This window comes from Hypomesus nipponensis, chromosome 7 (genome assembly GCF_054491055.1).
Source record: "Hypomesus nipponensis isolate SF chromosome 7, ASM5449105v1, whole genome shotgun sequence".
NCBI classification, from domain to species: domain Eukaryota; kingdom Metazoa; phylum Chordata; class Actinopteri; order Osmeriformes; family Osmeridae; genus Hypomesus; species Hypomesus nipponensis.
In genome coordinates, this window is record NC_140367.1 from 2,365,001 (window position 1) to 2,381,090 (window position 16,090).

The 16,090-nt window shown below is 49.2% G+C and overlaps 2 protein-coding genes across 6 annotated transcripts in view; one reads left to right on the forward strand and one right to left on the reverse strand.

Moving 5' to 3' along the window:
* exoc4 (exocyst complex component 4) overlaps window positions 1-8,688 on the reverse strand; it is an 87,421-nt gene extending 78,733 nt beyond the window's left edge. The window contains exons 1-5 of the mRNA XM_084701089.1: window positions 8,580-8,688; window positions 6,530-6,719; window positions 5,445-5,639; window positions 2,165-2,355; window positions 270-379 (exon numbers count right to left, since the gene is read on the reverse strand). Of these exons, the coding sequence (XP_084557215.1) occupies window positions 270-379; window positions 2,165-2,355; window positions 5,445-5,639; window positions 6,530-6,719; window positions 8,580-8,659 (766 nt within the window). The 5' untranslated portion in view covers window positions 8,660-8,688. The remainder of the gene's footprint in view (window positions 1-269; window positions 380-2,164; window positions 2,356-5,444; window positions 5,640-6,529; window positions 6,720-8,579) is intronic.
* Window positions 8,689-9,785: 1,097 nt separating this feature from the next.
* The window catches only part of chchd3a (coiled-coil-helix-coiled-coil-helix domain containing 3a), a 58,159-nt gene continuing 51,854 nt past the window's right edge, over window positions 9,786-16,090 (forward strand). For 3 of the 5 annotated variants that reach the window (XM_084701705.1, XM_084701706.1, XM_084701707.1), the window contains exons 1-2: window positions 9,786-10,011; window positions 10,822-11,953. In XM_084701705.1, coding sequence (XP_084557831.1) covers window positions 9,931-10,011; window positions 10,822-11,953 — 1,213 coding nt within the window. In that variant the 5' untranslated portion in view covers window positions 9,786-9,930. The remainder of the gene's footprint in view (window positions 10,012-10,821; window positions 11,954-16,090) is intronic. The other 2 variants (XM_084701708.1, XM_084701709.1) reach the window with 2 other exon arrangements.

Consider the following 16,090-nt stretch of genomic DNA (forward strand, 5'->3'; position numbering starts at 1 on the left):
TGACAAACAGCTCTGGATGAGGTGTGAATTTTAGCTTGTAGTCGTCGCTGCAACACACCTCTAATGGGATGCTAATGCATGTAAAAGCAGCGATGAGATCCTTGCTAATGATTTCATTATCACGGAGAACATCGCCTTTTAACTCATTTACTCTTTGATTCAAAACAGGAACTCAAATTTAGTTTGTTCCCCCCCTCACCCTTTTTTTGTTTTCCTCTCCATCTCCCCCCCCCCCCCCCACCCGAGTCGTGGTACAGTTTGGAGCGTACCACTGCTGGAGCCAGGGGTGCTGAACTGGGAGGAGTCCATCAGCTTTCGAGGGGTGGACAGACTGCTCACGTCCATGTTGGGGAGCGGAGATGTGTCTTTGGCCGTAGAACTGGAGAGAAACAGAGAGAACCAGCATCAGCATCAACAACATCCTTTAAAAGGTTCATACAAGCCATGGTTACATCCACCACCATGTCATTATACTCATCAATACTCATCCTCTCTCTCTCCCTCCCCCTCCTCACCTCGTTAATCATCAAAACGCTGCAATTAAGCAAAGGGGAAAACAGGAAATGGAGGCAACAGTCCCTCACCCACACCCTCCGTCTGTGTCATCACAGCACACCACCCGCCCACCCACCACACCTCCACTCTGTGTGCAAATGGGGGGGAGCTTCTCAATGAGCCACTTACCCAGTCAGCGGCAGCTGTCGAGCGGAGCGACAGTGAGCCTGAGCGCAGGGTGAAAGCCTGGCCCTGGTAAGTGACTGGGGTGTATGGAGGTGGTCTGCTGTTAGCGTCCGCCCCGCTACAGGGGCTAACACCTGTCACTCCCTAACCTCAGCAAATACATCAACACACCTCAGCAAGGCTCTGCAGCGTAATTACTGTGGGGGTCTACACACACACACACACACACACACACACACACACAGGCTGGCACGCACACACATGATCAAAAATACAGTTATTAACATCCGTGCGTGCATGCGTGCACACACACACACACACACACACATCTGAACATCCATGCACACACACATTTCAAAGGTCAGTTTCCTGCGTTGCCCTAATGTGAGGTTGGCTTGCGTCTTGGCCCAGAGGGTTCGGCCGGGTTGAGGCAGGTGGAGCTGACAGCATTCTAACAGGAAGTCATCTCGTCTACTGACACACATGTAGCATTCTAACAGGAAGTCTAATACTCTACTAACTCTGCCAGACCCGGGAAAATAGTCACATTATTATTCTAGCAGCTATCTGAATAAGAAGCATTTGCTAGTTTGCATTTAATGGCATACAGCAAACAAAATATATATATATATTATATATATATATATATATATTGAAGTTCAAGGATGAGAAAGTCCACCCAGTTGGACATGTTTTGCTAATAGCGATGTTGGAGAACGAGTAAACTTTCAAAGTTACAATTCATCCGACCCCATTATATTTATAAACGCCCACTCCTCCGCAGTGAACTTTGGTTAAAAAAATATATATATATTTTTTTTTTACTTCACAGATTTTCTTCCCACATTGAAATGATCCGTTATCGTGTTAATCTCCCACTCACAGCCCATCACCCTCCCCCCACCCTCCCCTCACCCTCCCCCCACCCTAACCCACCCTCCCCCAGATTCAACCCTGCATTTTACATCACATTTACATTTGATTCATTTATCAAAGGCTTTTATCTAAAGCGACACACACAGAAGTGCGGAGTTGTAGCACCCCCTAACACCAGTCTTCCCCTCACCCCAGTATTCGTCTCCTCCAGCCTCCCCCCAGCCTGCCCCCAGCCTCCCCCCTCCTTTCTACAGTATCCCCCTACCCCAACCATCCCCCTTCCCACCCCCCAGCCTCACCTCTGTCCAGGCCTGCCCTCCTCCCCCCAGCCTCACCTCTGTCCAGGCCTGCCCTCCTCCCCCCAGCCTCACCTCTGTCCAGGCCTGCCCTCCTCCCCCCAGCCTCACCTCTGTCCAGGCCTGCCCTCCTCCCCCCAGCCTCACCTCCGTCCAGGCCTGCCCTCCTCCCCCCAGCCTCACCTCTGTCCAGGCCTGCCCTCCTCCCCCCAGGCCTGCCCTCCTCCCCCCAGCCTCACCTCTGTCCAGGCCTGCCCTCCTCCCCCCAGCCTCACCTCCCCCCAGGCCTGCCCTCCTCCCCCCAGCCTCACCTCTGTCCAGGGCGCCCCTTCTCCTTGTTCTTGAGGCCCAGCCTGCCGGTGGACTTGATGTAGAGGTGTCGGTGGAGCTCGTCGATCAGCACCAGGTGGATGTTCAGCTTCCTGCTGTGCAGCTCCAGACGCAGGTCCCCCAGACCCTCCACCTGCAGCAGGTGACCCTCCAGAGCATCCACCGCTGACACCTGCAGCACGGGCACAGCATCAGTCTATACACCTGCAGCACGGGCACAGCATCAGTGTATACACCTGCAGCACGGGCACAGTATAAGTCTATACACCTGCAGCACGGGCACAGCATCAGTCTATACACCTGCAGCACGGGCACAGTATAAGTCTATACACCTGCAGCACGGGCACAGCATCAGTCTATACACCTGCAGCACGGGCACAGCATCAGTCTATACACCTGCAGCACGGGCACAGCATCAGTCTATACACCTGCAGCACGGGCACAGCATCAGTCTATACACCTGCAGCACGGGCACAGCATCAGTCTATACACTTGCAGCACAGGCACAGCATCAGTCTATACACCTGCAGCACGGGCACAGTATAAGTCTATACACCTGCAGCACGGGCACAGTATAAGTCTATACACCTGCAGCTCGGGCACAGTATAAGTCTATACACCTGCAGCACGGGCACAGCATCAGTCTATACACCTGCAGCACGGGCACAGCATCAGTCTATACACCTGCAGCACGGGCACAGCATCAGTCTATACACCTGCAGCACGGGCACAGCATCAGTCTATACACCTGCAGCACGGGCACAGCATCAGTCTATACACCTGCAGCACGGGTACAGCGCAGTCTATACACCTGCAGCACGGGCTGCTTTTTTTTCTTAATAGAAAAACTATTTCCTATCATTAAGGACATGACAGCGTCCTTCACAGCATGTAGGGTGTCCCAGAGTTTAGGAAACAGTCGACTATTAACTGGCAAATGACACACTTGGGCACTGCTTGGCGTTAAGACATTAGCAGTGAGTCTCGTCATAAAAACGTTCAGTCGACGACATTCCCTCTGATGGCTCCCAGAAGCCAGAGAGCACATCAGCAGGCGATCTTGACTCGTCTTGTAAATCAGAGACGGCTGTCTCTCCACATGTCTCCTCTGACAGGAGGGTCTATTAGCTGGCCAGACTAATAATAACAAGGTTCCTTCCCCTCTCTGGGTCCCAGTGCTGCTCGTGTCAGAGGCTACCATGGCGACCGGCATCCCAGCCTGAACAGAAGATTTTAGAATGTTTGTTTTTCTTTCTGTGACTCCCTCGTCTCTGCTCCTCAATGGATCCTCTTCCCTCACTCTCTCTCCCTCTGTCTCATCGTGAGTTTCCTCCCCCCCCTCTATAGCCCTCCCTCCCTCTCAACCTGAGTCCCATTTTTCATAAGCAGCAGTGGTTATGTTTGTGTTTAATAAATCTTCAACGCTGTGAATTACTTTTTTATCTGAGGGCTCTAATGGCTAGATGATAGTGCTCTGGAGAGCCTTTTAGGACACGCGCGCGCGCGTGTGTGTGTGTGTCACCCGGGACTACCAGAGGAGGGAGGGGGAGGGGGCAGAGGTCAAGTGTGTGTTGATGCAAATGAGAGTTGCATTATCAGGGAGATGTGCTAATGCAGTGCATGATCAGGCCATTGGCCTAATAGAATAACTCCTTGAAGCCTGCGTATGTGCGTGTGTGTGTGTCCTTCAGGAGAGAGAGTGTGACTCATTACCGATGGGCCGGGATGACAGAAGAGGGGCTAGTTAACATGGTTACAGAGCCTGGCCTGTCAAGCTAATCAAGAACACAAGGCCTCCTGTGTATTAGCAGGGGGTTTGGAGCGATACAGAGATTGAGGAGGAGAGGAGAGGGAGAGGAGAAGAGTGCTGTTTTTGTGTGACAGCCCATCACTGGTCTCTAGTGCATGCTGGGCTCCGAGGGGGGTGTCAGCGTGCGTGTGTGAGTGTGTGTGTCAGCGTGTGTGTGTGTGAGTGAGTGTGTGTCTGGGAACGGGACAGGGTATTTGGGGGGAATTTCTGAGCTAGTCTCGTCCCTTACCAACCCCATGGGGTCTTGTAACACTGCCATTCAGCTAAGGCAGAGGGAGCACACCAGGAATTCTAACTGTCAAGCTAGGGAGAGAGGGAGGGGAGGAGAGAGAGAGCAAGAGAGTCAGAGGGAAATAGAGACAGCGGGTAGGAAGAGAAAGAAACAGAAAAGAGCAGGCAGGGAGGCAGAGAGGGAGGGAAAGGGCAGAGGGAGGGAAAGGGCAGAGGGAGGGAGAGGCAGAGAACGATGGAGGGAGGAAGAGAGAGAGAGACAGAAAGAGGTAGGTAGGCAGAGCAAAGAGGATTGTGTAAAAGAGAGAAACGTTAATCTGACAGATGAGTGCAGTAATGACTGACAGCATGTGGAGGGATGAACACATCAGGGAGTCTCACCAGTCACACAAACAGGAATGAGGTAGAAAGGAGAGGAGGGAGAGAGGGGAGACATAGAGAGACAGACAGAGAGACAGAGAGAGAACCAGTAAGGTAGAAGAGAGAGACAGTGATGGAGGTGAGGGTAGACTGTGGAGGTGTAGACAGAGATGAAAACAGAGCAGAGCAGTAAGTTTCAGTGCCAGTGACGGAGTAAGATAAAGAACAATGACACCCCTCTCTCCAGCTGACTCGCAAATGAATCGACACTGACAAGATAGCGTCGGGTGCGAGACAGAGTTTCCAGACACCAAAACAAGTAGTCTGAAATTCCCTTTCTCAACATCCATCATGGTAACACAGCCACAGCCGAAGTAAGTAAATGGAGTTCAAAGTGGACCATCAATCCAAAGACTCTCTCATCACAAACAATAAAACTAGATTCCTCCCTGTTCTAGACCACTTCCGATAATCACAGATTAAACACAGTTGGATAGATTTTGGAAGTACACAACAGCATAGCCTTCAGAGAATTACGTTGGGGCGAGTTAAAGGAGGAAAACGGGGAGGGAGGGAGGTCACACATTCTGTACTCCCTTAGTTCACGGTACCATCCTGTGCACCCTGCAGAGCACAGCACAAAACACACATCAGAGGACGGCGAACAAGGGAACACACACACACACACACACACAGCGGTGGCCCTTTATTAACTTTACTTCATTTGTAACTTTACAGCATGAAAGGTTTCCTGCTAGAAACCCCCCCCCACACACACACACACACACACACACACACACACACCACCAACACACACCCCTTCACGTACAAACACACACACCCTTTCCACACATACGCACCAGCATGTCAGTTGCGTGCAGGTAGTGCTTGCTGGCCATGCATGTCTCCAGCTTCTGAGGAACCTGCTTGATGTTCTCAATCTCGTCCAGCAGGTTGAGGACGTGCTTGTGCTCGATGCCCTCGATCCACAGCTTCCTCAGCTCGTCCCTCTTACAGTGCAGCAGCATCTTGCATGACAGCAGGTTCTCCTTCACCTGGGGGGAAGTGACATTGTTAGGTAGAGGAAGTGGAGAGGAAATTACTGATCACTCTGCTCATGAACAATGATAGAATTGTCACACACACACATTTAAAAAAAGAACTGTGTGACATCAAGCTGTTGTGGAACGCTCTGACAGGCTATCCCAGCGGCTTTCTAGGTTAAAGGTGTGTCAGAGCCACACACACACACCAGTGTTTCCCACACAGACTCATTTGTGGCGGTGCGCCACAGAATCAACACCGGCCGCCACATATTGCGTTTTGTTATAATATTTATAATGCTATTTAAAACATGCAGCGTATTTGTTCAGCTGCATTTCCTTTCCCTGCTCTCCCTCCATATCTGTCACTCACGAGTCTTTCTCACTCACACACACAGTCACAACGTCAGCACACATTAACAACGACGTAGATCCGCCGTTCTAGACAGACAGCGATAACCCCCCCACCACCACCACACCACCGGGTCTGACACAGGCCGCCCGACCCCCACATCAAGAAGGCCATCACAATCAGCTTGATGACTCCCTGGGACCACCACTATAAAACCACATTATTATTCAAAGACGAGCACGTTAACTGAGCATGTGCGTGTGTGTGTGCTTGCTGCTTGTGTGCGCGTGCATCTGATTAACTTTAGATATCCAAGACACTTTGGCTCTGACTGTGCTGGCCTCAGTCCAGCTGCTCAGGTTTGTGCGTGGCTCCGCTCAAATGGAAAGGAGATTCAATAAAAAGAGGCCCGGAGATGAGATTGAAGAGTGAAGCCAAACCTCTTAACCGAGGTAGCGCATCACCCAAACACTACTGTGGCAAATTACTACACGCCTGCGATGGCCGACGCTGGTTTCCGTGGGTAACGGGCGCCCCTCCTCCAACTCACCTGCTTGATCTTGTTGCGGGAGCAGGTGATGCGCTCGGTGATGCTCTGGTAGGTTCTGATGGCGGTGGTGAGCTCAGCATAGTGCCGGACGATCTGTTCGTCCAGGTCTCTGTCACACTTCTCGAAGGCTTCCTCCAGGCGGCCCTTCTCCGTCTCCCGGTCCTGCACGTCATCGCTGCTGGACAGGGTCCTGAACGCAAGCACAGGTCGGGACTGTGAAACACTGGCCTTTTCATTTGTTGCTGTTGTTTTTTTGTTTTTTTGAGAGAGAGAGAGCGCTGCGAGAGTGTGTATGTGTGTGAGAGTTAAAGTTTTGAAAACTAAAAGGTGTTTTTTTGTGTGTTGAAATTCGTTTTTTGAAAATACCTTCAAAAAGTGTTTAAATACTGTATATATTTTTACGAAAAATGGTATCAACATTACAAAAAAAAGAAAACGATTCAAAGGTTAGAAAAATATTTTCAGATTTTTTTTTTTTTTTTAAGGTTGAAAAAATATTAGCCCACAAAAATTCAAAAGGTTGGAAAAAAAAAAGGAAGAGAGGAGAGAGGAACAAAGGGTCAAGGCCGAATTCAAACCCAAGCCACTGCGGAAAGGCCTCAGCCACTGCGGAAAGGCCTCAGCCACTGCGGAAAGGCCTCAGCCACTGCGGAAAGGCCTCAGCCACTGCGGAAAGGCCTCAGCCACTGCGGAAAGGCCTCAGCCCACATGGTACACACACTTACCCACTAAACTAGATGTAGCCTCCAATCGGAGGAAACAGTTGCGCAGAGGGAGTGCACGTTAAATCACCTCTAAAATAACCGTTTCTCCCTGAACAAGGAAGGATATAAAAGGCAGCCATGATTGTTTTCACTCTTGAAACAATAGGCCTAGGTGTTCTTTGAAACATGCCTGTGGGGATGAGTTCATTCCGAGTGACAGTACATGAGAGAGATAGACTTCCTCTCTCCTCACAGATACTGAGAAGTACTACTGAGGCTGCTGCACTCTCCCTAAAGAGCTCATTATAGCTGGAGGCTTCCTATTCCTTTTCCTCTCAGCTGAAGTGAAAGTGAGAGGTCCTTAAAAGTATCCCTTTGGCCCCGAGAATAACTTGGTGAGTCAGTTGAAGTTCACAAAATCCAATAAGGGGAAACGGATTAAAGTTCGTCCTTTGGTTTGACCAAGTTTACTCAACTGTGGTTAAGGGAATATAAACTTGTTAGCATTACAGTGACCAACTTCCATTGTGCTTGCTCAAATCGGCCTTCCTCCAGCTTTTCCTTAACAATGGGTCAAATTGTATGACACTTTGTATAGTCACTGTTGAGTTCTACAATGAGCAAAAGTGCAGTAAAATAGGATGAAAGATCTGGGTGTATTTCTGTTTATGGTTGTTGAAGCAATTTTTAACTTCAAGTGCACACGCACCCACACACTGTAGTCTAACTTAGTGACAACTGAAGTAACGCTGATTCACAACAATTGTGATTGGATCCCGTCCGCTGTATTGCCCAATTAACCAATGGGATAGCAGCGAAGCACCTTGGACAAGCTACCTTTGAGTGATTTTTTGCAGGGCACAGGAAAGCCGATGACCCTATCCCTGACTGTTCACCGCAGATCTAATAAGAGCAAAGCGTGAAGGTGCCGTGAAGTTTGATGATTGACCACTGCTCATTGACACTGAATGAGTCGTGTCCAGTTGCTGAACAGACGATTATCATAGCAGTACCTATGGTAGCGAGAAACTAGCCAACATGGTGTCCTTAACGTTTGATAAAAGAAAAATTATGTGGTTGATTAGGGACAATAGGACGTCTGGATGTGGCAAAATGGGTTATACGGGCTGAATCGTAGTGTTTGTCACCTGGTCTGTTAATTTTAGAACCGATATGACCGACAGAACAGGATGTGACAGCAGTGCCAACCTAGCTAGCGACACAATAAAGTTAGCTCTAGTAGAGCTAGCCTTGTCCGGAGCGAACCCTGAGCAAACATTTGAGGAGAAACGGGCATATACGTTTCGCAAAAATGCATTTCAAGAAAAGCGTTTGATGGCGCTTACCTAATGACGGATATCAGTAAGCCAGAAGGATCTTTGCTTTTGCTAACGGCGCTTCTGTATCTCCCTGTATCAGACGCCATTTTTCCAGCAACTGCACCCAAACAGGAAGACGACGGTTACGTAGGGGACGACACAAACCAATGGGAAACGAGCTATTTGCACTGACGTTCGGGGATTGTAGTCTTTTACCGCCTAGATTCGCTGCTGATGCTGTTGCCGTGACACCTTCGCTGCTGATGCTGTATCCCTTGACACTTGAGCAACTGTGTTCAGTAAAAGAGAAACAGAGAGCGAAATAGATTATCAGCATACCCTTGACGAAAGTGCAACATTTTATGAAAAAATAAAATAATGTATTCATCCATTCTTAAAGTATTGCAGATAAATACGTTTAGTTCATGAATGGTCATGAATGACTATTTTCTAGTCTATTTTCTATATATATTTTCTATTCCAGGCAACTGTTTTTACTCAGATTATGTTTCATTATTCAGAAAGAAACGAACCATCGTTAAAAACGATAGTTGTAAGACCAACAGAAATCATCCGATTGAGAAGAAACACAAATATGCTTTAAACGGATCCTGTGATTCAGGAAAGGTGTCATGGGAGTTCGAATGGTCTGCTGTATTGGCGACTTGGCGAGTATTATCTCACTGTATCTCTAGCCATCTCGTGGGCTCAAAGAAAATGGAAGACGGCATTGATTTCGGGGGGACAGGGTCGATCCCAGAGGCCTCTGTGCTGATTGACGTGCTTGTGGGCTGCCGAGATAACAGTGGGGCGATCTGTGTGTTTCCTCCAACAACAAAACAATGTGGTGAGGGTCTATTTTTGTTCTGTCAAGAGTTGAGCTTGGCCAAGTCTAATTTAGAAGTTCTTATCAACCTGTCCTGCAGCCAGCACAACCCCACGGGTATTTGTAATCAAACAATGTGTCATGACGTTGATTGGATTTTTGGGGTAAAGGTTAATAAAATGTAATTTCACACTATGTAAAAGAAAATCTAATCGTGGTTTACATTATTTATTGTGGCTTTAATCGGTAAGTATTCTACTATGTAGGCTTATTCATGATTAATTAATTTATTTGACAAACTAAATCCACCTGAACTAAGAAAATTCTGTTACTGGTTGGCTTTGCGAAAATAGTTTCTTCCAATCACAACGTCGTATTTTCATGTGACGTCATGCTACGGAAGTTTAGCCGTGGTTGTGAGCAGAGGCGTGCGGCCCTAGCTTCCCTGTCACCGGCGTGAGAGACAGAATAGATCATATTTCCAAAAAGCTGGTGTATGACAATCTCCGTTGTATGTTATTCATTGTCGCTTTTGACTGATTGCGGTCAAACATGGGAGCAAACAGTAGTACACGCCGTGTTTCATTCGAGTCGGATGAGAATGACAACATAACAGTTGTGAAGGGCATACGGGTGAGTACGAAGAGAGATAGTCAGCTAATTTAGCAGTGTAACCACAACATTGTAATGGATATGTGTACACAGCTGTTTGTTCTAGCGCGATTCAGTACATTACGTCCATGATCAGATTAAGATTTTACCGTCGCAAGGAAAGCTTGACAACCGGTTGACAGAAATAATAGCTTGCTAACTAGCTAGCTGTATAATGTAGCGTGCGTGTGTGGCCAGCAGCAATGCTAACTTCATAAACAGTCACTCCTCCTCGCGCGCCAGTGAGTCTTACATGAGTGGGTAAATGAATGAACTTGACATGACCTGAGATGACAACCTCTAGGCATATTTTTATATTGTAAATTAAGTTAAGAAGTGTCACCAGGGCAATGTCCCTTAGCCAATATTACGCTACATAAAACTATTGTGGCGTGATGATTGATTTACGTCGCCTGCTTGTAAAGGAAGGTAACTATGAAAGTAGACTCAGGCACAAGTTCGTCTCACAACGAGACACGGCTTGGCACAAGATAAACAAAATCAATCATACAGCCATTTGCAAGCCATATATAGCAGCTATACTGTAGTCTCTTGTCATACAATGTCCTTGCCATATGCGGCTCACAAGTTTATATGTAAACATCAAACAAGTCACCCACTAGTGTAGAACACATTTGCGAAGTGCTACCCAGTCAAACATTTCTTCAGTTTCATCGGTAGGCCTACTGTCCACCTTGCAGTAGGTTTTTTTTAAACAGTAGCTAGCTGACTACAATGTGAAATTGAAACTTCAAAATATTAAGTTTAATCATGCATCATTTCTTTTCCCAGCTCTCCGAGAATGTCATCAACCGCATGCGAGAGCCCCAGGCCCCAGGGATGCCCCCCACTCCTCCACGGACCCCCTCTCCTCCCCTGCCAGCCGACCCCACCCCTCACCTCTTCCCCATCTCTCCCCCTTTTGACCCCATCACCTCATTGCCTCCCTTTCCAGCACCCATAGAGCCCTTTGCTCCACCACCTCCACTCTCTGTCCCCGAGCCAGTGGCTCCCCCTCCACCCTCCATGATGGAACAGGTATCAGCACCCACCATCATAGACGTGGTCCTTCCCACGCCCCTTCCCCCAGCAGCTGCTGCAGTCGCTGCTTTCGAGCCTGTGTTGGTGGCTCCCCTGCCTGCTCCACCTGTCAAACCGGTAACAGTGCCGCCTCCTCCACCTCCTGCATCTGTTGAGCCGCTGGTCTCTTTTCCTGACCCGGCTCCTGTTGCCGTGGAACCCCTCACTCTGCTTGCTCCCCCCCCTCCCATTGAAACCGTGGCTCCTCCCCCTGTAATTGAAATCATGGCTCCTCCCCCTCCCATCGAGACCTTGGCTCCTCCCCCTGTAATTGAAATCATGGCTCCTCCCCCTCCCATTGAAACCTTTGCTCCTCCCCCTGTAATTGAAACCTTGGCTCCGCCTCCCATTGAAACCTTTGCTCCTCCCCCTGTAATTGAAACCCCACCTCCTGCTCTAATTGAACCCCTTGCCCCTCCTCCCCTCCCTCTAATCGAATCCATCGCTCCCTCCTTCCTGGAACCCATCTCCTCCTGCCAGGCTATCGAACCTGCCGCTCTCCTGTCGCCCGCTCCTCCAATGGAAGCTTTGTCCCCGCCTACGCAGCCCTGCGAACCAATAGCTGCGCCTCCCCTGCCAGAGTTTGTTGCTCCGCCTCCTTGTGAACCGGTTGCTCCTCCTCCTCAGCCCCCAGTGGAACCAGCTGCCCCCCCTCCTCCTGCCCCAGAGCCAGTAGCAGTTGTTGCCCCACCTCCTCCTGCCCTGGTGGAGCCAGTTGCCCCCGCTCCTCCTGCCCCAGAGCCAGTTGCAGTGGTTGCCCCCCCTCCTCCTCCACCTGCCCCAGAGCCAGAAGCAGTGGCTGCCCCTCCACCACCACCACCAACACCTTCAGCAGCCCCATCTGGTGAGTTCAGTACCACAGCACCTGTGTCTCAGTATAAACTATCTTCAAATGACTCCTTGATAGTGTCCTTTCAATTAGACTGGTAAAACTTGTTTGTCAGTTATTTGAAGATTGTGTTGTGAAAGTGAATCCTCTTGGGTGAGGCATTTACATTTATCATGAATTTTATCGAGATGTTTTAATGAAGGGTTCTGTTTTTATACATGTTAAGGGCAGTCAGCAGCCTTAATCTCAGTGGTCAAACAGGTGGGCCACACCTGGGAATTTTTAGTTGCATTCTGACTGTTTAACCCCTCCCCCAAATCCCAATTAGTCATCTTTCCGCGAACTCACACTGTAGCCTCTTGCGCATGTGATGCATTGCCATTGCCAAGGTCTTAATGAAACCATTAATTCAGACTTGTAATAAAAGTAATGAATTGATGCTGCTATTAGTCTTTCACGGTTTTAGCCCACTTTAGACTTTCTCACGGTTTCACTATTGCCCTTTTTGCTTCTTGTGATCTTGAGACACTTTGCAAACCTTGACATGCTAACCCGTAGTTAGCTAGCTGAACAAGCTAGCCGAAACTAAATATATGCCCAATATTATGACCTCAAGTCAACAGGCTTAGGCAGCACCAGGTCATCAGGCCTCACTGCATGTTAGTGTTCATTAAACACTCACGTGCGAGTGTTGTTAGTTGTTCTGCGTGACACAAAGGACAGTTGAAAGTTATGTCACCTGTTCAGTAGACAGAAGAGGATAGAACGTGGGCGGAGCGGGTTCTTTAGCGGATGACAACCAAGGTGGGCGAAGTTTTCCCATCCTTGACGGCACCCGATCGGAGGGGTAATTAAAAAAAAGGCCAATTTATTCCACGCCGCAGTGGCTCTGGTGATTAAAACGACACCTCCACAGTTTCAGACAACAAACCTCGTCTCATTATGGAGTGCGACAGGCAAGGCTGTGTGCATGTGGTTAAGAGCTCGTCACAACTTCTAGATCTATCTATCCCAGAGAAGCCCTTAACCACAGAGACCTGCTTACTGCTTTCACAGCGCCACTCAGCCTGTTAAGCTGGGGTGTAATCAGCCTCCTATCTGCGTTCACGCGTTCTGAAACAAAAACTGTTTTGTGTCCAAGTCAGTGTTTTCATTAGCGCCTGGCCGTTGTCAAAATTGTCAGCCGTTTTTCTCTCTGTCAAAACAATTGCTCCTCCATTGTCCTTGTTAATTGGTTTGCAGATTAGAAGATAACTATGACAATCTCCCAAATTGTTATCATTTTTTTGCGTGTTAATGCATTTCCTATAATGAAAAAAAATCCCTTACTACACTTAACTGGGCTAAGTACATTCAAAGGATGTCCTTTATAGATTTACATAACACATAAAAGTAGGTACAATAACTCCCTTTTGGTTATGTGACTTAGAAAGTCTTGCCTGTCGGTTTTGGAAGTCCTTCCATGATAGTCAGGCGACCTCTAGTGAACTCCACTGGTAATATGACACAAACTCAAAGGTCATCCTTGATCAAGAGGTGTGACCGGTGGATGTTGGTGTCTAGTGTGGCTGAATGTGAACTAGAGCTGGATGGGCTCCATCCATCCATGTTATCTGACAAGGTTATGACTTGTGTCATGAAAATCCATCAACAACATTTAGGTCAAGGTGTTGGTGCTTTCATATCATGTTCCTCGGAGCAAACTAGTTCTGAGTTTAGAGTTCTGCGCCTTAAAGAGATTCCTTCTTTCACCTTGACAGATTTTCTAAAAGTATCTGCCTCTTTTCATCTGTGATGAACTTCAGCCATCCAGACAAGGCTGTCTCATGGTCAGAGCACACAGAACACAGACTGCCCTGGCTCTGTGACCCCTCTGTGACCCCTCCGTGACCCCTCTGTGACCCTTCCAGACAACTTCTCAATGAGAGGACAAAGTCAACTCAGAAAACATTGATCCTGACTGCTCGTTTTTAGGTCCAATCCAATCCCTCCAGGTTGGGACCTTAATGACGGGGGTTTGATTATGTGTGCTCTTGAGTGAAGGGTATCAAGTTCAACTCTATCTATGGCCGTGCCCATCTCTAAATAGTGTGCGTGTAGTGTGTGATGTGGTGTGTGATGTGGTGTGTGTGAAGTGTGTGCTGGTTAGACAACGGTCAAGGTTGATCCTCCTACACCTTCTCCAATTTACTATAAATATTCATAGTCCAGCGCCCACACACTGTGTTAGCCTAATAGCCTGCTTAGAGATGACTGCTCAGAGAGAGAGAGAGAGATGGAGGGAGGGAGATGGAGGACGGTAGGGAGGTTAGGAATATGGAGGGAGGGAGATGGAGGGAGGGAGATGGAGGGAGGGAGATGGAGGGAGGGAGGGAGGGAGGGAGGGAGGGAGGGAGGGAGGGAGGGAGGGAGGGAGGGAGGGAGGGAGGGAGGGAGGGAGGGAGGGAGGGAGGGAGGGAGGGAGGGAGGGAGGGAGGGAGGGAGGGAGGGAGGGAGGGAGGGAGGGAGATGGAGGACAGAGCAGGAACAGAGAGGAAAAAAAGGGAGAGAAGAGAAAAAGGACAATTTGTGTCATAACACCTAGCAACATCGTTCTCTTCTAAAACAAACTCTCGTATGTCTGTGTGACGTTAATGCGAACCCGTCTGATTCAGTTAGGCCTGGCGCTGGATCGCAAGGCCTGCTGAAAGCTTTTGTAGCCTGGGCAGTGGGCTGACTGCAGGAGTTTTCATCCGGAAGGTGAGGGCGGGAAAGGTGAGCGAGACTTAGTTGTCGAAGCTCCCGCGAGCGTGGGGAAGTGGTAATGTTCCAGATTATGCCCTCGGCATGGGTCCCGGGGTTAATGAAACCTGTGATGAGAAACGCAATTTGCCTTCGTCTGTTATCAACCCTCGCTCGCCTCTCTTCCTCTTCGCTGCGTTTTTCACTCCTGGTTTAGCGAAGATGGGAGGATGAGGGCAGAGGAGGGGGGGGGGTGAAGGGGAGGTGGGGAGGGGAAAAAAATAGAAAAATATCTGAAGTTGATGAGTTTTTAATCTCTTTAACATTTACATGTCCTCGTCAGGATGGGCGTGGGCGTGGCCAATCTGGAATTGTGTCTGACCTGACGAGGCACTTGTAGAGTCTCTAACTGTGTTATCATATCAGGACTGGCTCGCCTTCTGTCACACTGGCTCTGCTCCACACTCACAAAACCTGTGTGTGTGTGTGTGTGTGTGTGTGTGTGTGTGTGTGTGTGTGCGCGCATGCTTGCCTGATGAACTGATTGAAAGAGAGATGTAGCACTACTTGAGAGGCGAGAAGAGAGAAGAAAATAGCAAAAAATCAAGCGACTTTCTGCTACATTTACATTTTTACATTACATTTTCATTTAGTCATTTAGCAGACTTACAGGAAGTACAGGGACATTCCCCCCGAGGCAAGTAGGGTGAAGTGCCTTGCCCAAGGACACAACGTCATTTGGCATGGTGGGGAATCGAACAAGCAACTTTCTGATTACTAGTCCGACTCCCTCATCGCTCAACCATCTGACTCCTGCTACCTTGGCAATCTCCATTTTCATCGTTGGGCAGCAGCAAAATAACTTGTATTTGTACTTCTGTGTTGTAATTGTATCCAGTCATGGAGAGACAGCCAGCGCACTCGGATTCAATGCGTTTTTGTAACATGACATTATTAATCTTGTCGGTTAACGGTTAGTGGTCGTTCACGATCGCTTCTCCCAAAATGATCGACCCCATCCTGGGAGAGAAGACTGGTAGAGATCCCCTCACCCTCACCTCAACAGCCACAACTCCCTACCTCCCCCACCTACCTCCCCCACCTCCCTCCTTCCCCCACCTCCCTCCCTCCCCCACCTCCCTCCCTCCCCCACCTACCTCCCTCCCCCACCTACCTCCCCCACCTCCCTCCTTCCCCCACCTCCCTCCCTCCCCCACCTCCCTCCCTCCCCCACCTCCCTCCTTCCCCCACCTCCCTCCCTCCCCCACCTCCCTCCTTCCCCCACCTCCCTCCCTCCCCCACCTCCCTCCCTCCCCCACCTACCTCCCCCACCTCCCTCCTTCCCCCACCTCCCTCCCTCCCCCACCTCCCTCCCTCCCCCACCTACCTCCCGCTGTATGATTAATGTGCTGCCATCTCTCACGCTGAAAA